The 26,668-nt window shown below is 33.2% G+C and overlaps 1 protein-coding gene across 6 annotated transcripts; it reads right to left on the bottom strand.

The window, feature by feature from the left end:
- Positions 1 to 7,229: 7,229 nt before the first annotated feature.
- On the bottom strand, positions 7,230 to 17,938 carry LOC125820236 (uncharacterized). Of its 6 annotated transcripts, none has more exons than XM_049499668.1 (10): positions 17,577 to 17,938; positions 15,894 to 15,937; positions 15,508 to 15,640; positions 13,238 to 13,367; positions 11,441 to 12,030; positions 10,849 to 11,137; positions 9,526 to 9,796; positions 9,317 to 9,400; positions 8,620 to 9,075; positions 7,230 to 7,715 (listed from the first exon to the last, which is right to left on the bottom strand). In XM_049499668.1, exons 1-10 carry the CDS (start codon positions 17,749 to 17,751, stop codon positions 7,368 to 7,370), a joined length of 2,520 nt encoding a protein of 839 aa, XP_049355625.1. In that variant the 5' UTR covers positions 17,752 to 17,938; the 3' UTR covers positions 7,230 to 7,367. The 6 variants fall into 6 exon arrangements, with proteins under 6 accessions (XP_049355625.1, XP_049355626.1, XP_049355627.1 ...); XM_049499669.1 differs by having other exon boundaries at positions 11,441 to 12,027; positions 17,577 to 17,896; XM_049499670.1 differs by having other exon boundaries at positions 13,238 to 13,361; positions 17,577 to 17,896.
- Between the last annotated feature and the right edge of the window lie 8,730 nt (positions 17,939 to 26,668).

The raw sequence follows: 26,668 nt of genomic DNA, 5'->3' as shown, positions 1-26,668 counted from the left end.
GAATGAATTTTAAAAATTCAAACAGAGTAGAAAACCATAAAGGTTTTCATCTCCAGAAACCTCAAATACAGAAACTATTAAATTTCTTAACATTGTTATCTCCTGTATTCAGGTTAGTCAAAAATACAGAAACAGAAAAAAGATGAAATTGACAAAATGATTTTTAATCTGAGTCCACAGAAACCACTGTGTTTCCTTAAGAAATTTAATCCCCTCACTATACCCGAGGTTGCAGATTAATTCCTCCCAAGATAAAACGGATTAACCTGTTAAAGAAGTAGCGGTACCTCAAACTTCAATAACTTTAGCGAACGCAAGAACAGCAACAAGAGCACACACAGACTCAGTCGATCGACAATTTTATTTATGTAAGAAAATGTATGCAGAGAGGAAAATTTTCAGTGTTTGAAAAAACGAAAAAGACCTCTTATTTATAGCCATTTGCAGCAAGGAACGCGTCTGTTCAGAAAATCTGTTCAGACGTTTTTTTCCAGAACATTGTGTCCTTTGGGAAAAGTAACGACTTTTCGGAAGGATTACCGTTTGGGAAAAGTAACGGCTTTTTGGATAAATTCAGTTGCGCCAAATTAATTATGTTATTTAATTAACATTCTGAATTAATTTATAAGAGAACGGAAATGGTTTAACAAGATTGATTAAATAAATTTTGTCCAAAAATATTATCAATCAATCACATCATTTGCCGAAGCCGAAGTCGAGCGAGCGACGACGACAACGCGAGGGGGCACCTTCTTCTTAACCCTTTAAGAACTAAAGGAAGTGTTTCCTAATATAAGGACAACAATTTCCTTTCTTCTACCGATATGGTAAAAATGACCTTTCATTTGCACTTTTGCAATGATGACTTTTCATTTTCCCTCCAAAATTGGTTCCCCCACTTTCATTGGTTCTTCCACTTTCCATTTTCTCTTTTTATTTCCCATTCACACCTTGCTAAACCCAACACATATTACATATGGTGATAGTTTTTGTCAAGTTGTGCTTAATTCATGTTACTGTTATATGTTTTGTGGTTTTGAATTTAATGGTCTGAGAATTGTCGCAAATCAAAGCGTTTGGTTAAGGAAAAATGTGTAGATAGAGCAGTGTTAAGATATGTAAGATAAAATTCCTTTTTTTATACCGCACGGATTTTGAATATTTTAAATTGTCGAATGAGTCCTTTTTGTTATTATATCCCTAGGAAGACCCTCTGTGAAGGGCATTGGTAAGTCAGCTAATTTTATTCCTTGATCTTATCGTGCTTGTAACATTGTGAAGTATGTTTGACGTTTAAAGTTATTTTCAATCGAGTTTCTTATACCTTATGTCTATTCGTGAGCTATCGTCCTGATAGTGAGATTGAAATACTGAAAATTGTTATGTTATACGTAAGAGAGTTGTTAAACCATTCTTTCTCATTAGAGGCTTTTACAAAAATGTTATTTGAAAACGATTTTCAAACTAAATTTTGTACTCTATTCTTTTGGTTGTATACTTGTCAAGTAACCTTGTTTCTAAAATGGTCATACTATTACCAACCTCAAGTCATTTATAATGAATCAAGTTAGCCTCCTTTTGAGTTACAAAATAACTAATTTGTTAAGTTGAAGTTGAGTCAAGAGCTTCGATACTATTATGAGTTTTGTAGGCCTAAATAGTCGTACTCAAGAAGATTCTTTAAATACCTTAAGATCTTTATGAACATCCTTCGGGTTAAGTTACATTTCTAAAGTCGAGTTAAGTCTTCAAGATTTTTCTAAAAGCCTTTGGGGTTCTATAAGTCGTTTACATGTTATATGAAAGTGATTATGAAATTATGTGAATAAGGGTATCAAAGAGCCAAGATTGGCTATGTTCTTGTTATGGAGCTACTATGTGCATTCATAGTTCTTATCATGGCATATATGTATTTACTTCGAGCTATAATCGGAGGGAAGGGGTCTATTTGCCCAGAATACTATATGTATATTGTACAGATGGCCACAAGTTGAAAAATATGATACAAATTAGCTATCGAAAAAGACTGTCATTGATAGCATTTGATTGGGTATGTCACAGACTTGCATCTATATATACATATTCACGACATACGATTACATGAGCACACCATGCATATTTGATTATTATGAGTTTAGATGTCGTCCATGAAGGTATCAGAGTTTCAGTTTCAAGTGGTACCTTTTTTATCTTTATCGCAACTGTTTATGATTTTAATTTTTGTCTTACATACCGGTACATTTTCATTGGTAATAATGTTTCATTGTGTGGGGACATTGCATTCAGGATGCAGGTTCAAACAAAGGTCTTGATAAGCCTTGCAATTGGGGTGTTGTCTCAACTGAGGATTGATAATTAGCTTCATTCTTCTTGAAGTTGTTGGTTGTCGGTAGGTTTTGCATATTTGAATTTTGTATATAAGTATTGATATCATTGGGGACTTTTCCTAACCATTTGAGTTGTAGTATTCGTAGAGACTATGGACATACTCTATTGAGTCTATTCAACTTTTCGTTTACAGCCTTGTCGGCTTATTGTATATATGGCTTCAGTTGCAACCTTGTAGGTGTAAAAGGAACAAATAATTTTTTAGAATATAACAATTTTGGATAGTTACATAGCAAGGTCTTTGGATAATACCTTGTATATTATCTGAAGAGCACGATCACTTCAATTGAAATTTAGTATTATTTATTGTTCTGACCCTTAACAAGTTAATATCTCAGATGGTCACTTAACTTTAAATTGTTCACTTAGAAAGTCACTCAACTTTGAACTGTTCACTTCAAAAGTCACTCAAATAACTCAAAAGTCACTCAATTATTTATAGTTCACTTAAAAAGTCACTTAACTATTGATATTTTACATAGAAAGTCATCCAACTAATTTAAAATAATCTTTTCATTAAATTTGTAAAATACAAAAAAAAAAATTAAAAAATTAATAAGATGCTTATTTTAATTATTTTATTGAATTTTGTTGAAAAAAAAATTTTAAGCTATTTTAAAAAAAATAAAAATAAAAAAATTGATACTGTTGCGTATTTTTTTTTTATTACTTCTTATCAATTCCAACTTCTTCTTTTTTGGATCATTTTTTGGCATATTTAATTCAAGTTATACAATTGCAAAAACAGAAAAGGTATTTTTAGAGGGTCAATTGCTACTGTACGATTTTCAAAGAAATTATAATTAAATAATTCGGATTAATGAAATAAATAAAATAGATATATTATTATTTATTTAGAAAAATAGTTTAAAATAAAAATTAAGTTTCAAAAAAAAATTATGAAAAAATTATTTAAATTGATTGAGTGACTTCTAAGTAAATATCAATAGTTGAGTGAATTTATGAGTAAAACGTCAATAGTTGAGTGACTTTTGAGTTATAAAACAAAGTTAAGTAATTTTCTAAGTGAATAACTCAAAATTGAGTGACCATCTAAGATATTAACTCGGCCGTTAACTTTCTATATTTATATGTTGCTTGACAAATTAAATTATAGGTTTTAAATAAGTTATAAGTATTTTGATAAAATTGTTGTCATTTGAGATTTGCTCAGGAGAAACTACGGGATAGTTTCATTTTTTTTGTTTAATATGGAGAGTTGTAGGCATTAAATATAGTGAATGAAAGGAGAAAAGCAAGGAAAAAATAGTTAATCGGCTTATTTCTGGACTTTATTTAAAATGTAAGGGAGTTTATAATGTCATAAAGAATTAAAGTGCAATGGTTGGATTCCAAATTCAACCATTATATAAATAAAATATTATTATTTAATTAAATTTTGTTATATTGGAGAAGCAAAATGGTAATCTAATTTTGAAGATAGGAACTTTCCACTTTTAATAATATATCAGGGGCGGTTCTATGCTTTGTAAAACAAGACTTATGCCTTAGGCCCCCAAATTTTGGAGGCTCTAAATTTTTATCAAGAATAAATTATTTGTTAAAAATTTTATAGAAAAAATTGATTATTTATGATTAAAAGTATAATATTTTTAAAATATATTATTTTACCCACTTTAACATCTTTAGTACTTTGTTAAAAATAAGAATTAATAATGAAAAGTGTTGAACAAAGTGAATTACAAATTCTTTTTTATTTATTTTTAAATTTTAGCTTCAAGCATTACAACAAGCATATTAAAATGAGGTATATACCAAGTCATCAACTTCATGAGATTCTATGGTTCTAACTCTTATCTTTATTCAATATTTGTCAACTTATTGCTTATAGAAATAAAATTTGAATAAATGTATATACGAAGTTTGTTTATATTTTAGGCATCGATTTGAAATTTCGCTTTAGTCCCCCAACTACGTTGAGCCGCCCCTGTAATATATGATTTATAAATTTAAATCAGATTCAAAGTGCTCAAGAGTATTCTACTCTGATTTTCATGTGTTGCTACTTCTCTTTCATGTATAGCTTCATGTTTTAAAATAATAAGTTTTAAAGCCATATATATATATATATATATATATATATATATATAAATCCAAAAATACCAAAGCATGCAAATGTATGTGTTTTAAATTTAGATTTGTCAGAATATGCATGAGTTGGGATATTTAAGAGGAGTTGTTTCGTACGGGATAAAGTACACGATTAAGTTTGGGATAACATTTATATTGTATTTGATTGACGGTATAAATTTATGCTATGACAAAAACATTAGAATTTACGAAATCATAATTATCATTCCACAATGTCGTATTTACATATAAGCCGACATACAACTGACTACTGAGGATTCATGATGAAGATGCAGCACCAACGCCGATGAACATAACAAAAGCTCAGGTTCAATACGGCATACAACATACAGCAAGCAAATGATGAATCATTTACACGTTTTTCTTACCCGATTCATAAAAGGGTTTTTGTGATATTCGAGGGCTCAATGCCTTTAAAAATGAGGCATATTCAAATTCGTAGAGCCTTTTTTTTTCAGTAATAATAAAATTATTATAAGTTTTTTAACAAAAAAAAATATACTATATTTTTTAATTTATTTATCTTTTTTAGTTTGTTTCGAAACATTAAAGAATGTTTCTTTTTTTTGGATCAATTTTTAATTTTAACTTTCACGTGATATGTTTAAGGGCACAAGATAAAAAAATATTTTAGTATATATATATATATATATCTTTAGTTTAAGACCATAAAAAAATTATCAAAAAAAATTTTGAATCTCATATATAAAAAAATAAAAAAAATAATTAAAAGTCAGACTTGCGATTTATTTTTGTCTTTAGCCACTAATTAACTTGAGCCGCGTGATACAACTTGTACAGCCAAAGTCTTCACCAGACCTTAGCATGTTAAAATTCTCTTTATTAACCTCTTCTTCCAATTGATTAACAACTTCATTACGTGTCATCCTGAATTTCTTTCGGATTGTTAAGAAACAGACGATAACTCCATTTTTGCATTGCAAGGTTTTCACCATTTACGCCAACTTTCCAAGCTTGGATTTCCAATTGAACTAATTTCTTTTTCATAAATTCATCTCCTGTAATGAAATTGTGACGGACGATCTTAGTATTCTTCAAAAAACGAAGATAATTTTTCGATAAACTCACTCAATCTTTTATGTGTCCTTATTTTGACGAAGATACTTCAGAGTGTAAGCAGAACTAATTCATATATCCCACTTTGTATGAATAACAGAAAGCAGAAACTTTTGAGAAATAATTTTTCGCTGATGTTTGTTTTGTCTTGAAAAGATAATATAATTTCCACTACTTAAAAACAAATATACAAAAATTGTATGGCTATTTGACACCATGTTTAGAATATAATGGTATATATCTATTCTAAATTAAAATAAGAGAAAATAATATATTAAAACTTAAATAGAAAGGTAAGAGAGAAAATAATGGTAATTTTTCTTTCAATATTTTGAGTCGTAATTACATGTGCAGGCTATTTATAAGTAACTTGAAAAGTCAAATTTGCTACCGTGCATATGTTTCATTTCTACCTTTTATTTATTGAATTTAATTAATGTATAATTGAAACAATAAAACTATATTGGTGGAAGATATTCAAATATTCTAGATTATTCCTTTTTAAGAACTCAAGGGACAATAATTATTATTTTAGGAATTTAATTTGAGATTAATTTGATAATTATTTTTAGATAATTCCTAATTAAAAAGTGCACAATATTTATTTTTTATTAAATAGAAGCTAACTTAATAAATATACCTTATATTTTTATTTAGTGAGTGTAAAAAAATTTAAGCACAATTGGTGAAATGGTAAAAGGACTCTTGATCACCTTTAATCACATGTCTCAAATATATTTAAACCTTCAAAATAAGTCATATACACCAAATTTGAGAGTAAACTCCTTAGATAGTCATCCATGTTTGGGAATTTGACTCATAATATTATTATTTTTGTATATTTTTAGGACCACAATATCACCTCAACTATTTCTATTTTCCTCAAAATATACTTCTCTCTCCTAATGGGATGTCATGTCACATTTTTTAATAATATAATAAAAGCATTTACCCCATTTTTGAATTTTATAAAAGGTAATTAAGTTTTAAATTAAATTTAACTAATAATGATTATTTATTTGTCAATATTTTAAAAAAAATAATTATAAAGAAATTATAAGTAAAGAAAATATACAGACTAATTTACTAATAAAATTATAAAAAATGATAATTCGTATTAAATTGAACTATTTATTTCATCGTGTAAGCGTTTCAACATGTAGTATGTATTTAAAAGAGCCCTATTTTTATATATTCTTTTCTTTTAAATAGATCTAAAACAGGTTCAAAGTGCTCAAAGTCTTTTACTATGATTTTCATGTGTTGCTACTTTTCTTGTTTTTGAATAATACGTTTTAAAGACATGTACATATATTCTGAAAGAGATTTGCATTTTGCAAGTTTTTGTTTTTTATGATTGTACCCATATATCATTACATAATTTAAATCCAAAAATACCAAAGCACGCAAATAAATGTATGTGTTTTAAATTTAAATTTGTCAGAATATGCATGAGTTGGGATATTTAAAAGGAGTTGTTACGTAGGAATTAGGATAAAGAGCACGATTAAGCTTGGGATAAAATTTATATTGTGTTTGATTGACGGTATAAATTTATCCTATGACAAAGTCATACCGTCAACCTAACACAATATGTGTTTAACCCAACAAGGAAAATGAATAGTATAGGGCTACTTCACCATGAAGACACTAAACATGGGAAAATATTGACATTGAAGCATTGATTTGGAAATACTATGTGCTTCTCATTCCACAAGAAAATGAAAATTCTATAGCTAATGTAATCCCACATAAAATAGGGCCAAAATTAACAGACATTTATTCATTCTTCAGAAGTTCCCTGTCCAATTCAGATGACCCAATTGAGGTTGCTGATACGCACCCACTTGAGCTCCGGGAGCAGCTGCAGCCATACCAACCCCAACATTTCCAGCCATGGCACTGCCCATATGATGAGGGTTAGCCATTGCAGCGGGCTGAGGTGGATGATACATGCCCGGAAACTGCATATGGGATGATTGTGCAGCAGCAGCTGCTGCAGCAGCATTGAAAGAAGCATGTCCACTGTGAGATGGGAGATATGTGGCATGAGGAGTTTGCCCAGACATGCTGTAGTATGATCCCGACTGCATAGTAGAAATATCCCTTGGATTCATCCACATTTCAGATGTCTCTGCCTGTCAACCAATATTCAAAGGACCATATCAATATCAAATTAGCAGCCTCCATAGCAGAATATTCGTGAAAGATGGTAAATACGTCTCTGTGGTTCTAACAGCAATAAGACATCGGTCAGCAGTCTACACGTTAACACACTTCGAAAAAAGGAAAATGTCCCTGTCCTACATTGTCCTACCTTGGCATTAGCAAAAATGACAGGCAGACACATATTTTAAACCAAATGAATATGCATTTGTTTTAAACCTTAGTTAGACTGCCTAAGCTTTAAAAGCTTAACCACTTTACTTGAGTCAAACCATAATTTAAACCCCAAGGAACTTTGACTAAACCATAATTTGAACCCTGAGGAACTTTGACTGGTTAGACCAAATCTTAAGATTTTTAGGCCAACCAAGACACAATTTGATATATTATTGTCCATGTGGGTCTCTCGAGTAATCTCCCCTTTCTAGCCAAGTACCACAAAATTGTTCTCTATAGTTTCCTCTGTTCAGCACGATCCCTTTGGTCCAACCTCCCTCAAGACCTAGGGCTATTTCTGTATAAAAGGTGAGCTCATCTTCTCTAATAAGCACTAAGAAGACCAGAATTACAAAGAACAAGATAGTAGTGTGATTAAGATATTTGCAGGCATTACAATGGTTGGTCTTAGGATGGGAAACGAAGGCGGTGGAATCACAATAAAATTACTTGGCTGTAAGGAAATTAAAGAAATGGCAGACATTACAAAGGTTGGTCTTAGCACGGATACTTCTATGAGACCATTGATTTTTTCTCCTTTTATTCTTTGGGTGAAGTAATTGATGGTATGGCAATGGATATTGTTGTATTCCATAAATATCAGACTACGTGAAAAACTGTAGTTGAATCATAAAAGTGAAAGGAAAAATGGATATTTACCTGTGGATTAGGAACATAGAGATTACCATCCTTGTACTTCATCCGAGATGAATCTTCAAGACCTGTTGCACTGCCAATTACACCAGGAGTGTTTATAGCATAGCCAGTTGGACTAGTAAAATTTCCAAACCCTGAAGCACTGCCTGTGGGAACAGGCTTGAACTGCTGGATTCCATACTTGAGTCCATTTGCGCTAAGATGGGAGCCACCACCAGGCATCAGCAAGTAGTTGCTACCGTTTGGCGGATGAGGGTAAGCAGCATTACTAGAATAGCCAGGCATAGCCATTGGAGGAACATAGACAGGAGAGAAAACATGGCGGTATGGCATAAGATTAGCATAATGGGAAACATGAACTTGGGGATACATCTGTGCAATTGGTTGGTGCTGTTGTACTTGCTGCACCATTGGAATTGATGATGCAGGCATGCTATTTGCAGCGTGTGAACTGAGGGCCTGAATTTCAGAAAACATAAAATATTGTAATATCACAGAATAAGTCAACCTAAAGTACAAATGAATTCATACGTGCACTCAGATAAAAGTCCAAAGGTGTGGTTTATCAAAAAAAAAGGTCCAGCAGTGTAGATAATATGATGGATATATCTCTAAGTCAGGACCGCAATTTGGCACCTGAAGAGAAGAGAGGCATAATGATTGTTAACCAGTTAAAAAGAGAGTGAAAATTCAATTTTACCTCTTGGGGACCCTGGTCGCGAAGAGCTTCATCTACTGCAGGTCTAAAATATGGTATATCATACCCAGTTTGGGGATCATAGGCCTGCTTGCATCCCATGCAAAAGCGCAAAAATAGAAGAGGAGAAGGATCAGAGAAATAAAAAAAGAACATTAGAAAAAATAGCACAAACCGAATTACATGACCAAACCAAAGAGAACAAAACTCACCAAAAAACTTGATAAATTAGAAGCATTTTGCTGCTGTTGAGACTCTGGGGAAGTATATGATGCACTGTTATCTTGAACCAACCCAACATCTGCATAATTACCCAAATCCTCGGGACTTGAACACTCTCTATTGTCTGACAGCTTCTGATCTAAAACTACATCAGATCCAGGAGAAGTAGACTCTGGAATCTGAATGCGATCATCAGCCAAATCTAATTGCTTGCTCCCAACAGGATCATCAGTGGAAGATTCAGAAACCAAAACCGACAGTCTACCACAAAATTTGAATCATTTCCACAATCAGTAAACATCCAACATTCAAACTTAACAAGGGAGGAAACAAAAACATCCGTTCACAATTTCCTATTGAAAGACAAAAGTAGTGGATTTGAAAACAGAAGGCATCAAAGATCATTGCGGCGGCGAATATATGCATGTATGACTTATTACTGCCTATACTGTCTGACGGATTACAATGGGTATTTAGGCTGTTACATAGCTTGCTAAATAAAATGACAGCCTTCTCCATACCCTTCTATAAGGATACTAGTAACGATAGACCCATACTGCACACGGGCCCAAGTTCTACTTTAACATTAACCTGATTTGTTTAATCTTCTTTTTGTACTTCTTTTTTTAAAAAAAAAAAAATCTCTTCTTTTTCTGTCTTTTTGTACTTCTGTTTTGTCATGTTTTATTAGGTTATCGAAGCGCAGTTCAACATTTTCTGAAAGGATAAACTGTAAATCATACTTATCAAACTTGAGAGTCTAATAGCACCGTTTAGCTGAAACACTTTATTATAAGTTGAAGTGCTCAACTGGAACACAGCTTAGGAGTTGGCTATGTATTAAGTCTTATTATACTCCTAATTCACAGTTGAAGGTCTTTTGGACATTTGGGGAACCAAGTATGTAGCTTTCTCGTCCTCTCCTTTTTTAGAGAAAAAATGTCTAACAATGGACAAATTGGTCTTTCAACTTTATAGTTAAGGGCTTCCCACTTTCACAATATTGTGGAAGCATAACAAGTTTTAATGAGAATCACATACGCTAATCTTATGTGACTAAGAATACTTTTAGAAAAAATCTTCCTGCTAATTAATGTGTATTACAAGGTGATTGATACAAATATCAAGTTGATGCTATCGTGGTCATACACATTTTTGAGTCATGTATCACACTGGGCTAATATGTTTGGCTTGACACTACATGTTTTCTCCATATATAGTCCATTCTCGATTTTTTTTTTTGCTTTGTATCAAAGTAAACAGATATAAACAAATTTACCAGGACAGAACAGTATGACTTATACATCACTAACCTTGATGACTCGGTCTGTGATTCTTCTTCCAAATCTTTCGCAGATTTAAATTCAGCTCCAAAGCTGCCAAAGGTCAGGCGACACCGGTCAGTCTCAGAAACACGAATATGTTCAGCTATGATCACATTCTCTGAGATGTTTAGCCTTGACATCTTATCTTGCAACTGAGATCCTTCTTTTTCCAAGTCTTCTGACTTACTAGTTAAAGAGACACCTTCAGAAGGTTTTCCAATAACCCCGGGATCTGTAACGCTTGACTTCTTGGTTAACTTGGGCTTCCACTGAACAGCTATATACGGACAAAAAAAGAAAACGTAGTAAGGTTGATCTAGAAAATGAGCGCATGCAGAAAGAGGCAGGCACAGCGCACCATTCAGAAACCATTTATGAACTAAATCAGATGGAGATGGTAACTTTGAGCACACTCCCCCCCCCCCCCCCCTTTTCTTCTTATTCTCCTGCTTACTTTAACCCTATTCTTCACACATGAGTAGGAACTGAATGACCTTTTCTTTATTAGGATGCCCCCAAAACCAATTGAAATAATAGCAGCAAGAAAAAAAAAAGATTCATATTAAGATGAAGCACCTACCTTTCTGATGACCCACAGATTGATGCAATCTGTTAATATGTTGATTTCCCGAGAGAGACTTGCTCATTGGCAAGTTGGATTTAGGGGAATCAGATACTCCACTCTGGTCACTTCTAGAATTTGAGCTCAAAGGTCGGAGTGATCCTTTAGAGTTACCAACATCCTGTCGGGCCTGCTCCATGTGAGAGTTTGAAGATGACCTGCTTTGTGAAGATGAGGACTTGGCAAAAGTTTCAGCGGACTGGCGACGAGCACCCACCACCCCTACCTCACGCTTAATAGCACCAACTTTTGCAGCCGGTCTGGAGTCAAGAGATGGTACATGAACGGGATCTGAAAAAGACGAATAAACACCAATGACAGAATTGCTAGATGATGTAATAGAATGTGGCCGAGAACCATTTGGCTTCACCCCTCCTATCTGTGAAGCAGCATTTGAAACAGATGCATGCATTTCTCCAGACAAACCTTGACCATTAGTGCTACTTAAATTAGCATCATTAGAGTGTGTATGTTGAGAATTCCTATTTGGAGCCTGAGATGAACGACTCCCAGTGGATAGAGTATTGCCAGAGGTCCCTTTTGAACTGCTGCAAATTCCAACAAGAAAAACATATACATTACTAGCTCAGACTCAACACCCTATACCATATATACAGCAAATGCAGTAAAAATGATCACAAAACATCAAAGAAGATATGTTGGCAACGCCGAACCAAAGAACTTTTAGGAGTTTGGCTTTAAAGATAATAGGTTAAAAAGCAAAGAAGATATGTTGGCAATGCCGAACCAAAGAACGTTTAGGAGTTTTAGGCTTTAAAGATAATAGGTAAAAAAGCAAAATTCTAAGGTACATGAATAGAGGTATGATTCTCATGATAGTGTGGTGATATTTAAGGTACAATATATCCGTGAATAGTGAATAGTGAATAGTGAATGGCCAAAGTAGGTCGAAAATCAACAAAAATTAATGGTTATACGATAAAAGGTGTCTACATTCATTCAATTTGAGTAGGATAAAAGGATAACAGTCGATATGCAACGATGGCTTCTGGATATCTTAGAAAAAGAGTACCAAAAAATGTATTAGACATGACATAGATAGGGAATCATTACACATGCAATAACAACAGTAAACAAGCACATGTCAACTAGACTACGTTACCCGTTAACTATTATGTTTAAATTTGATTAATTGCCTGTTCAACTATAATTTTAAATATATTAATCCCACAGTTCAATATTTCTTAGTGTTCATGTTAGTCATAGGAATTAATCTGATTTAAGATGGAAATGGTATATCATCAAGGTAGACCCACTAAAAATTAATTGGGAGAGGTGTTCAATTTTTCCTTAATTCTAAATGCAAAGAAGATTGAAATATGCAGAACTGACAAACAGGTTACACATACATGAACATAATTGGCAGGTTTATATTGCCAGTAGCCCCAAAGTTGTGCCCAGAATAAAAGGCAAAGGGATAAGAGGGGGGTAAATAGCTGTTAACCATAAGAAATTGATCACCATTTAACTCAAACATCAAGATATGAGCCATGAATATTGTAGGGAAAAAAACCTCAACTTCCAAAGTATACATCTCACAGCATTCAATCAATTCCAGGTCCACCTTTTAATTTAACAGCTCACTGGATATTGTCTAACTTAGAAAGCGAATATTTGATCAAAATATCATGTGAAGGTCAACGTACTATACTTACGTTACTTTAATCAGCCAGTGCTCTCTAAGTATGGAAAATAAAAATATTACTGTATTATAAACAAGAGAGCACAATATACCTCTGTACAGAAGTATTTGAAATCGCTGGTTCAGCAGATGTAGAAGTCTGGACAGCCTTTACCACTCTATTGACATTTTGGTTAACTCTATTATCTCGCACAACACGGAATTCTCGAGTAAATCCTGCATCTAGAGATAAGTCAAACAACTAATAAGTATCTTATACGATCACCAGAAATTAACTGAAGAAAAGGAGATACAGTTATCACTAGTGCTATTGTCAAAAGATGCACTTAAGTAATGCTTAAGCATCACAAGAAAATCTAGCTGAAAAAGTAAAACATTAATTTTTTAAGAAATATATAGGAAAATAATGTTGGATAAAACGAAAAAGAAATATGTTTTCAATTACGAAAAATTAAAAGTCTCAAGCAGTCGGAATATCTTAATTAAGAAATTAAAAACTACAGTCCAGCATTAGCACATCTTTGACATGGTTTTTACTTCTTATATGTTTTTTTACACTAGTGCTAATTAATTTTACCAAGAAAAAAGATAAGAGAATGGTTTTACTTATTTCAACTAACTTACAGATTTTTTCTTCTTATTTTAATGGACATTACACATTTGTATCTTTGTCCATACAATTCTTGTTTGTATGTGTAGTTTTTTTTTCTTTTTGCATTATACATACATATACACAAACACAAAATGCTTCTCAGTTTCTTTATTAGGGTGTGCACTTCAATTAAGCTCTGCCCTAAAGACTCCTACTGACATAACGTTTCTGCACTTTTGACTTTTGACATCAATGACTGGTAGTTTTCTTTTTTGTGGTAATATCAAACTATCAATGAGTGGTAGTCCAAAAGAACATGATATTCAGTTAAAACTAAGAAAACTACAAAATTCACAGGAGATACAAGGTACGCAGGAGAGTTGAATATCGTAGTGTCAGCTCGCTGATTAGAGCAGCTAGGGGCTGGGTTTCCTAATGATCTGATGTATCCTAATTGTTATTTTAGTCAGTATGATACAAGTCTTATTTACTTATCAAAAAGAGTTGAATTTAACAGTGGGGTAGTGTAGAGTGCTAACAAGAGAGAGCAGACACATTAGAAACATAGTATGTATAGATATATGAAATACAAACATCAGAGAAGGAAAGTATTTGACCGACCTCAATACCCATTTGACATAGTCTAGCTAACATTGCAACAACATCCAATACAAAAGCTGACTTATCTAAGCAGATAACCATGTGAACAGATATTATATAATCTATTCACTTCCAGCTTCTTGAAGAGAGGTAATATCAAACTATCAATGAGTGGTAGTCCAAAAGAACATGATATTCAGTTAAAACTAAGAAAACTACAAAATTCACAGGAGATACAGGGTACGCAGGAGAGTTGAATATCGCAGTGTCAGCTCGCTGATTAGAGCAGCTAGGGGCTGGGTTTCCTAATGATCTGATGTATCCTAATTGTTATTTTAGTCAGTACGATACAAGTCTTATTTACTTATCAAAAAGAGTTGAATTTAACAGTGGGGTAGTGTAGAGTGCTAACAAGAGAGAGCAGACACATTAGAAACATAGTATGTATAGATATATGAAATACAAACATCAGAGAAGGAAAGTATTTGACCGACCTCAATACCCATTTGACATAGTCTAGCTAACATTGCAACAACATCCAATACAAAAGCTGACTTATCTAAGCAGCTAACCATGTGAACAGATATTATATAATCTATTCACTTTCAGCTTCTTGAAGAGACGTAACGAGGAAATTTTCAATTAAAGGAATCTTTTTCTAAAGTCTTCCATACGTAGAATGCGAAAAACTAAGAAAATAAGTCAGCCAGTAATTACATATTGCCACTAAAAGCACTTACGACTGAGATTGCAAAGACCTTAATCCCTGTCTCCGCACCGATATATACTACATGTACATCTGATTACCACCTTAAGACATGGTTCTCAGCACAAAATCGAGCATGCACAAAGAAGCTTTCTTCATACAACTGATGCACTTCTAATGCCCTTTCCTCCACCAATAGAACAACATTTACAAACATCTAGAAGCTCATGGGTGCTTTAAAACACTCTATACGAGATCATCCTTCAGCAACTAAAGTGTTATGTATTCTATTGCATTGCAGAAGGCTCAATGTATTCTATCCCACAACCAGCACCTCCCCAGGAGATCTAGGACCTTACGGTACTACAAAACATTTTTTTGATAAAATAAGGTATTTCATCATAAAAGGGCATCAAGATTAAGGTAAACATAAGAAACTTAAATCTGACATAAGATCAAATTACCAGGTAAAGCAGTTCGATTGTAGCTCCCTCTTCGGATGTTATGATTGATGTGTGTGTTGACCCTCATTTCCTGTGCACCATGCTCTGAATGACTTCCATTTTCTGGAGCAGTAGAACTTTTATACCCATGGTTCTGAAGCAAGACGAAAGATAGTTTCAGTTAGAATAAAGATAAAAACTGTAGTAAAATAACAAAATAAGTGCAATCGACAATTGTACATTGTTTAGAGGACACTATCAATCTTAGAGATCAACTTCAACAAGAGAAAGAAACATGCAATTTCCTTGGAGTTAGAATTGACTGATTTTACCCAAAAAAAAAGTATCAAATGTTTGCTTGACAGCAATGAGCGTCAACAACCACAGAACAGTTTGAAAATATTTACCTCTTTCTTTCTGTCTCTTTTTCGCTTCACCTCATGAAATGGATCTGAAAGAAAAAATTGAAGCATTAGGCACACTTCACATCAGAGAATTTAAGGGAAAGATGATGATTTTTTCTGGTGAATACAGATTGTTCCATATTGGAGAAACTGCAAAGGCTTAAACCAGCACCAAAATGCAGAAGTCTCAATGATATCCATCAGAACACCAAAACCGAATAATAATAATAATATGGAGTAATAATAATCCATGGGCACATCAGTTTTCTACTTTTCTAGGAAGAAAAGTTGAACTATGATTAAGCAATTAACTTTTATGTACTTATGGTGGAAAGAATATTTACCATCTTATAGGAAAGAGCCAACTATAATTCAAGTGTGGATTGATAATTTGAAAATTTAGGAAGGTAAACTATATACTCTCAACCTCCAAGAGGTAGAGGTAAGGTATGTTACACTCTACCCTCCCCAGACCCCACTTTGCGGGATTCAACTTGGTATGTGTTGTTGTTGTTATAAACTATATTACATACAATGACATGGTATATAACTTAAATCCTTATAACTAACACCACATCTCCCCTTTCTGATGCATGTGAATAATTACAGTAGCCCATTATATATAAAATTAACTTGCAGGAACTTTACATCAACAATGAAGTACACCACTGAGCAAATAGTCAAACCTAACTGCTACAGAACATTGATGAATATAAAACCATTCCAAGCTACTGACAATAGTACCAACAACACACCAAGTGTAATCCCACAAGTGGCATCTGGAGAGGGTAAAGTATGCACAGACCTTACCCCTAACCTCATAGAGGTAGAGAAGTTGTTCCCGATAATATAAAACAGTTCCCAGCATTTTGAAAAAAGAGAACACAGAAATAAGGGCAGTAACACAACAAAATAATGTGAAATGGAAAGATCGGTAATGACAACAAAATAACGTGATAATCGAAGCACCAAAAACATAGGTGGTAACCAAAATTGAAGAATAAGAAACTACAAGAATAGTACTAATACCATTGGTAAGAAAGAAGGTCCAGATACAGCCACCAAACCTATCCTATAGAACAGCCAACAGAACCTCAACTACCTTAATACTCAACCTCCAAACCCTACTGACAATAATACCAAAGCCTCCATTTCCCGCTCTCCAAGACTTCCAAAAAAGGCAGTGGCCGATGCACCAATTTGACAGTACATGCAAGCTCTAACAAAGAAACATATATCTGAAAATGTCCTTACGCATTTGCATTAAATCTCAAGTCCCTACCCATTAAACAAAGTATTTGGGTTCATAATCCAAGAATGGCCTCTAACAAAACTCCTACTACCGGGCAGCAAACACTAAATGAAATGCAACACCAAAAAGTTAGTCTTTTTTTGTATTTTAGCCCAAAAATAGGTTTGAAGCAGATTTTGGGATTTGAAAACTAGCCTCCCAAAAACTAGATAAAACCGATACTCGTCCAAAAAAAATGCCTCCAGAATCTATGGTCAAAAGGGTCCTTAATTGTACTAATTTGATCAAACAAAATGCAGCATAAACAAGAAATCAAAAAACCAACTTTTCAATCACAAACTAGTCACAATAGGCAAGTACTAATCCTCTATACCCATTCAGCTCAAATTAAGCATAAACCAACAAAAAAAACAAAAAGGGGTCGAAGCAACCACCTTGATTGAGCAATTTCTGAGCAGTTTCATTAGGGTCCATGTTAGTTTCTTTAAGAGCCACATATATATCAGCATCGGAGTGATTTCCAACAACTTCCTTGATAGATTCTAGGATTTCCCGTACGCCGGCAGATAGAACATGAGTCCCACTTTCCGGTTTAGAACTCGATACCATCTCCAACCAAACCAAATTCACAACTGTTTTGAAAAATATATATGCGAATGAGTATAGCAGTATATCAAATTCTTTGAAATTTGAGAAGATTGTGTTATGCAATCATTTTAGGGTTTTTTTTGGATTCGGTGTGGCGGAGATGAGAAGTACAGAAAAACGGCTCTCATGAGGGTTTTAAAGAGTGTCTTAACTTTACCATTTTGATTAGGGGTTTTATTTGGTGTTATTATTATACCCAAATTATTGCCTCTTAATTTTGTTTTCTTAAATATTATTTTCAAGGTAAAAAAATTTATTAAAAGTGAATTTAAATAGTTAATTATTGCTCGTTACAATCTTTGATGGTATTAATGTGTAATTCTATCTGTTATGTATATTTGAGTTAAAGTTTTATCAAAATAGTTTGTTTATCTTCATAGGATAAGAGGTAAAAGTTGTGTACGCGCTATTTTTTATGAACTTTACTTGTGAAATTACGTGGGATATTATTATGTTGCTATTCAATATATTATGTAATTAGTTGAAACGTGTGAAGGTCGAAGATTAGCTTGAAAAAATGATTAGGTTGATTGAATTTGGTATAAGAATAATAGAAAGGTGCGTGTGTTCTTTTTCATTTTCATAGTATTGGTTTTATTCTTCATGTTTTTCCTTAACGTTAGATTTTTATACCACATGCTAGAGCCCGTTTGGATTGCCTTAAAAAAAAAAAAAATTAAATTAAAAATAAAAAGTCAAATTGAAATGACTTTTAAGTCAAAAAATAAAAAGTAGGGGGAGACCTACTTTTTATTTTTGACTTATTTTAAGTCACTTTTGACCTTGCCAAACACTTCCTAACTAATTTGAAGTCATTTTTGGTAAGCCACAACAATTCCCAACACATGGAACTTCGAATCACCCAAAACCAAGCTAAAATGAAAGAGATATGACCAAAACAAGAATGTCAAAAACAAAGGCTCAAAAAAGGTACAGCAGTCAGGTTAATCGCGAAATTACCTCGAACTATGCGCACCCAACAATTTCCGAACTCTATAGCGAAGCCATCGAAAATACGAAACTCCCGCACTTCGAATTGCCTAATTCGGATGAGAGATGAGAGAGTTATGAGGGTTTTAAGTTTGGAAAATGGTTGTTGATAAATCTGCATTTATAGCAGATTTTCTGCAATAACTTTCCAAAAACTAAAAACTCCCGACGGGGTGCTCCGATCTTGTTCGGAACCCCGTACACGCAAACGAGATATGTAATCATACCAAATTCGATATTCCAGACTCAATGACATAGTCAAAATTTACATACGAGGTCATCTTGACAAAAAGTGGGTCCCACACCCAAATGTCATTTTAAGTCAAAAACCACAAAAGGGATTGAAAAAATATCGGAAACCTCGGGACACAAAAGAAGGGTCAATCTAGACCAAACTCGACATTCCGAAGCTAAACACGCTGACGGAATTCTCATCTGAGCACGTTTACTCAGAATATTGACTAAAGTTAAACTTAGGCTTAAACTTAAAGTTAAAACGCCTAATCACACCGACTCACACTGAAAACATCGGGAGTCATGTTGACCATGCTACTAGCTTAAAATGACCCTTCCAGAGCTGATGGAATCGTCAGAATTGGATTCTGATGTCATCTTCTTAAACCTTTGATTGAAAATGATCGCACAAAGTTCATAAGCTCCAAAAACACTAAAACTCGCACAATAACCAAACGAACTACCAAGTGACCGAACTGTCAGTCACAACAAGTCATAAATGACTTGAGATCGCTACAGGAATGCTCTAAACGAATCACAGAAGGAAAAACACAAAAATAACCTGGAGGGTCTTTTTCATCTTTTGTTCAGTCGAGAGGGTTTATTAGAAACAATCTTTTTTCTTTTTCAAAGGTAGAGATAAGATATGTGTACACTCTAGCCTCTTCAATTTCACATGTTGGATTATATTAAATTTGTTATTGTTTTTGTTCAATATATTATGTACTTCATCCGTATGAATTCATAATACAAGATCGAGAAAACTGTGTATTTGATTTTGTTATGTCATTACAAAAAATGAAACTTAGATAATTTTCAGTGATAGCTATAGTTTGGACCATAATTATGATTAATAACTGCAGTGTGCCTAATTACTAACCATAGCAACAACTTTAAAGAGGAAAAAGGTAAGCGAGATCGAGAGATAAGAGAGACGAGTGAGATCAAGAGAGATAGATAAGAGGAGGCAAGCAGGTTGTATCTTATATACAACATGTATCTCGATTGAAACTAAGATACACATTTACACAATCTCTTCTTTCTTTCTCCCAAATCTTGTTCGCCTCTCTTTTTATTCTCACAATCTCGCTCATAAATACACATATTAACATTGAAATTAAAACATAGATACAGAGATACGCTTTGTATCACCCCTAATATAAATATACAAATACAGTTTGTATTAATTTTCTGTGATTCACAAATGAAACAAACATTGATATATGGTTTAAATATTGTATTACCCCTAAAATAAATATACATGTGAGAAATATAGGAGAAGAATATTATTAATTGTTGTTGTGTCTATATTATTACATTGAGACCCTATTTATAGACACTAAAATACAATCCTTTCCAAGTAGGATACTATTTACTATTCCTATTTCTATTTGTCTTCCTATTACTATTCTAAATAGGATTATATAAAATTATTCATATTCTAATAGGATTGTATAAACCTATTCCTATTCTAATAGGATTGTATAAACCTATTCATGTTCTAACACTTCCCCTCAAGCTAGTGCATACAATTCATGTACCTAGCTTGTTACAAATGTAATTAATACGAGGACCGATGAGGGGCTTGGTGAGATATCCGCAAGTTGATCAGTCGACTTCACAAAATTGACAGTCAATCTCAATGTGCTTGTCTTCTCATTAAATACTAGATTTGATGCATAATGCCAGTCAATCTCAATGCGTTTAATCTTCTCATGAAATACTGAATTTGATGCATAATGCCGATAAAACACAAAGTGATAAAATTACAGTGTTGAACTTTCCAAACCAAACTTGTAAAGATTGTTTCAGACCATAGAGTGACTCACATAATCGACATACAAGGCTACTAAACTCCCCCTGAGCAACAAAGTGCTCAAAATATAGTATAAAGTATATGGATCATGTTGGAATCAATAAATGAGTCGATATTAGACAAGAAAGTCACCAAAAATTGGCCAAAACATGCTCATACACTCGAGTATTAGATTTGATGGCTAAAAGTAGTCACAATCTAAGAAATAAAATTAAATAGGTAGGGTCGGAATGATGTCACGACCCAACTAGAAAATAGAAATTATATAGGATAGTTTGAATTGATGGAACGACCCCATTGAAAAAGAGAAATAATACGGGTAGGGTCGGAATGATGGCACAACCCTATAGAAAAAGAAAAATTATACGGGTAGGGTTGGAATGATGGCACAACCCTGGGCAAATCAGATTTAAAGAGTCACCGGAAAGACGAATGGAACTATGCAAATCAAATATGAGGAGTCACTGAAAAGACACGTGATGCTATGCAACTCAGATATGAGAAAATAGTTTGAATAAATCCACGGTACTACACAAACTAAATATGGAAAAGTAGTCACCAGAAAGATCGCATAGTGCTACACAAATTAAATATGAAAAAGTAGTCACCGAAATGATGGCACGGTGCTACACAAATTAGATATAAGAAAGTAGTCATCGGAATGATGGCACGGTGCTACACAAATTAGATATGAGAAAATAGTCACCAGAAAGATACACGGTGACCCAACTTTTGCTAACATAATCATTGGCCGGACGGGGGGTATATATGGATAATAGCCCCCCGCCGGCAGTGGAAGCTCTTTGATTGTTTACCAAGATCGTAGAGGCTTTGATACCATGTGAGAAATATAGGAGAAGAATATTATTGAATTGTTGTTGTGTCTACATTATTACATTGAGATCCTATTTATAGACACTAGAATACAATCATTTCCAAGTAGGATACTATTTACCATTCCTATTTCTATTTGTCTTCCTATTACTATTCTAAATAGGATTGTATAAAATTATTCATATTCTAATAGGATTGTATAAACATATTCTTATTATAATAGGATTGTATAAACCTATTCATGTTCTAACAATACATATATAAGTTTTTTTCTAAAAATAATTGTCTCATTCATATACAGTTTATCTGATACATAGACACAGTTGGTTGTATAATATATAAATAAAAAAAGATGAAATTTGATAACATGTTATCCGTTTTCCTGATATACAGATAAAAAAATTCTAATACATCATTATCATTGATTGTATCAATCTAAGAAGAAGAAAAAAATCAAAGATTAAAGAAGGGATAAGAGTCTGAAAAATACCCCAACCTTGGTCGGATTTGCTGTTGCGGTACTAAACTTTCATGAGGATCTATTACTTCCCTAGACTATTTAATACCGTATTTTAAACATATATATTTGCCCACGTGGACATAAAAAATAATGCAAAATTATAAATAGTAATGTGTTCACGTGGACACATATTTACTTCTAAAATACACTATTAAATAGTTCAGGGGGTAAAAACTACGGTATTAAATAGTCTAGGGAGGTAATAGGTTCTTATGAAAGTTTAGTATCACAACAACAAATACAACCAAAGTTGGATATTTTTCAGACCTTTATCCCATTAAAGAAATTAAGAACCCAATATGAGAATTTTGATATAACGGTGTTAATCCATCAAAAAAATAAATCAACAATTAATAACCATCGAGAAAAAAATTAAAGAACAAGAATCACATGTTTAGATAAAAATAACTCAAGTAAGACTTTAATGAGATTTCGAATTGGTATAAGAAACATAGAGGGAGAAGGAGAAAGATTCACATAATGAATTAAAAAGAGGGAGAGATAGAGAGAGTGAAAAGGGAACGTGAGAGGAGAGAAGAAAGAGAGAGTGAGGGGCGAGCAAAAAATAAAGAGGGGAGAGATTTTCTATAAAACCCTAAATATTGTTTTATTAGATAACTTTTTGAAAGTATCTCTAGACTATGTATATATAGTAGCTATGTTTACTTACTTAGGTAGTTTTTCCTAATTTTCTAGACCTCTCATCAAGTCTGATTGTAACACTAAATTTCCTTATAAAAGTTAATAATATATTCCTTTTTTAATTATACTCCATCTATTTTAAAATAAGTGAATTGTTGAGATAATACACACCTATTAAGAAAAAAAAGTTTAGGACACAATTTGAACTCCACTTTCCACTTTGTCACAATCCAAAAATAGACGTGATTGCACTCGTCTAATCCCACCAAGACAAGTCAGCCTCAAGTCCAATAATACGAAAGGAATGCAGAAAATAAATCAACAGTAGCATAAGAGCTAAAAATTTAGTCATTCTAAAAATATCCTAAAATCTGGTTGTCACACGTGCAAGCCACTAATATATTAATACAAATTGAAAGATAAGTACAAGTCGTAATTTCTTTATTTCTCGAATAGAACAAAGCATAATAAGGAACAAGAAGGTCCGCCGAAATGACAAGCAGATACCTCTCAACGTATCATCTGAAAGCCTCGAAAAAAGATGAAGAAAAAATTATCACACGGGTCTAGGCTCGAGACCTACACAAGTGTAGAAGAAAAGAGTGAGTACCAAACAACATGGTACTCAACAGTTAACCAACTAAACTGGATAAAACTAAGTTAGAATACGAGTGCTCTTTTCATCCCAACCGAACTGCCGTAGCTACAACTTACATAAAAATCAGTTCAACCTAACAATTTACAATACACACCTCATAAGGCATAATAATCATAGTTCAACAGTCACAGTACAATAATCAACAAGTATCAAGTGTGTCAATTGCAAATATCAAGTAGATCAATTACAAGGGTCAAGTAGATCAATCACAAGTATCAAGTAGATCAATCTTATAATAGTCAAACACTTGCCGAAATCATTTCTCACCGACTTTATATAATGTCACTTGCCGGAATCATTTTCCATCGGCACAATATAAATAGCCGAAACCATCTCCCATCGGGTTTATATAATATCACTTGCTGGAATCGTTTTCCATTGGCATAATCACTACATGACTTATCACAGTATACAAAAAATAATGCAAATAAGCAATTTCACATCATAAGGAAGAGACAATAAACTCAAGCAATTCAAGACCACATTGATGTCATCAAAACATTTCATCAATCAACAAATTAGGATCAACATAAAGGCAATTCACAAAACACAACTATCGACATGCATTTTTCATTCAATCATTTTCTCCATTCAGTAAGATCAATCAAGTAGAGTAGTTGAACCTATCACCGCATTTTCATTACTCCGCAACATACAAAATGAAGGAAAATACAAAATTCTACAAGTTTTACAAAGTTTAGAAATTCACTTGCCTTAATTCAGTCAAAAGTCAATCTAAGACTTGAGCTTTTTGTTTTCAAACAAGGTCCAAATCTACACAATCTAATTCAACAAGTAATCACAATAAGATTCCGGAAATAACAACACTCATATCATACTCTTTGAAATATAGGTCAAAATGCTCAAAAATCTAATTCCAAAAATGAGGTTTGAATTCGAAAATCTTTACTTGAAAACGTTACCCAAGACATTTGGAACTCATTGGTGAAAATCATTTCGAAAGAGGATTTAAAATCAGTTCACAATCACCATTTTACCTTAGAACTCAAGTTCTTGAAAACCTTGCCAATTGCCAATCAAAAATCTCAATTTTTTGATGTTAAAATCCACAAATGATAAAAAGGCAATAGAAGTTTTAGGGTCACAAGGACTTACCTAAATGATTTAGCACAAGAAAACTCTTTAAAATTACCTCCAACGATTTTCCAAAACTCAAAATGGGGTAGAACCCCGAAATGGCAGGCCAAAGACCCTATTTGAAGTCGCTTTCGCAAACACAGGGTCGTTTACGTGATCATCGTGATAACGACCTTGGTTCACGGAAGTGAACCCCGCAAAAAAAAGGCCTATCACTTTCGCGACTCAGCCTCCGCTAAAGTGAAGGTCGCGAAAGCGTAGGAGTGAGCGTTCGGTATTTGGTTCGGGATCATCAAATTTCGTGTTCAGTAACTCGGTAATTGGTAGTTAAAAGTAGATGCTAAATATCAAAAAAATTAAATTTTTATTTGATAATTTGATAATCGATAAATTAAATTTTAATTTGGTATGGTATTCGGTAATACCATATTAAAGTTATAGCCGATTGTATTACAAAGTTAATACTATTTTTTCAATCATTTCTATCTTTTTATATGGAGGCACGATATAATAAACAACTCATACCAAACTCAAACCCGAAATCATAATTCTAAAATTTTACTCCCGAATACCATATTGAAAACCCAAAGTGTCAAATTTTGATTCAATTCGGCAATTTAGTTTTTGATATTTTATCCCCAATCCTACGAAAGCGGGCAGGTGTTCGCGAAAGTGAACAACCTCTCACTAACGTGAGCACATCAAATATCAGAAAATTCAGCCAAACTCTCAATTCATCGAAAGGACCCTCAAAATTCGTTCAGAATTCCGTACACACAAATCAAATATGCTACATAACTAAACTCGATGTTCTGAACTCAATGGAATCATCAAAACACAAATCTAAGGTCTTCTTGACCCGAAATTCGTGAAAGTCACGAGAAACAAACATAACACCTAAAAAGGTCAAATCAAGCTCGGGGATTCTAAAAATTCAACCAAGACCACTCCTAAGCCTAAAATCATCCTCCAAATCCAACAGAACTGTCGAAAATCCAATCCGAGCATCCGAAGGTCGAACGTTGACCAAAGTCAACCCAAAGACTAAAATTTCAACAATTTCAAACTTAGGGCCTCAAATCCTCAAAAGGACTCCGAATATGAAATCGACAACTCTCTCAAATCAATTTTCACATTCCAAAACTAATGTAATCGACGGAATTCCATTCCGAGACCGAAACTCCGAAAAACACTGAAAATCACTTTTCAACAACTTTAGTCTTTCAACTCCCAAACTTTCCATAATTCATAAATTTTCACTCAAAACTCGAAATCAATTTCAAAACTCATTCAAAAGTGACACAGGGTCAATAACGGGAGGGGCAAAATGGTAATTTTACAAAAAATTCTAAAAATAACCTACCGGGTCATTACATTTTCCCTTTTGAGTTATTCTCAAACTATTCTTGTAAACACGTGCAATCCCATCCCCAACTGAGACCACTCGACCGATTTCATGTAAATAATTCAAAGTAAAATCATAAATATGAACAATTAACTCTATTAAATTTATCACCTAGAAAATGTAAATGATGGACAAAAATGGAAGAAGCTTCCAACAATTCTCTTGAACTTTGAAGAATATACTTATTTTGAACTATGAAAAAAGACCCAACAATTTACTTATTTTGAAATGAAGCGAGTATCATCTTACTTTCTTTTTTAGTCTATTTCAAAATAATGTCTCTTTCATGATTTGAAAATTCTTTAATTTCGATATCTCACATGTTATGCTTAACACCATAAAATTAAATGACATTTTAGTATCAAGACTACAAGATTTAACATAGTTCTTCGATGTCTTAAATTTCATTTCCAACCAAATTAAGACAAACAAATTGAAATAAAATGAATAATACTGAACTCCCCTAGACGAGAGGGAGTTGCTCGGATGGTAAGCACCCCTCACTTCCAACCCGAAGGTTGCGAGTTCGAGTCACCAAGGGAGCAAAAGGGGTGGGAGCTCCTAGGGAGGGTAAAAAAAATAAACAAAAAAAAAAATCCCCTAATTTGATTTATTTATGATAATTTTTTTAATATATTTATCATTAGTACAAAAAATTATTTTCTGATTAGCTTACCTTTA

This window comes from Solanum verrucosum, unplaced genomic scaffold (assembly GCF_900185275.1).
Source record: "Solanum verrucosum unplaced genomic scaffold, falcon-dt-bn FXZP01000229.1, whole genome shotgun sequence".
NCBI lineage: Eukaryota > Viridiplantae > Streptophyta > Magnoliopsida > Solanales > Solanaceae > Solanum > Solanum verrucosum.
This window is presented reverse-complemented; position numbering and strand designations above follow the sequence as displayed.

Bases quoted from the DNA above. Each gene is read 5' to 3' on its own strand.
- LOC125820236 (XM_049499668.1), bottom strand. From the start codon at position 17,751: ATGGTATCGAGTTCTAAACCGGAAAGTGGGACTCATGTTCTATCTGCC. The intron at 13,368-15,507 runs GTAATTTGATCT...ACTTATCTCTAG, and splicing joins CAATCGAACTGCTTTACCTG to ATGCAGGATTTACTCGAGAA. The intron at 7,716-8,619 runs GTAAATATCCAT...ATTGGTTGACAG, and splicing joins TCTATGTTCCTAATCCACAG to GCAGAGACATCTGAAATGTG.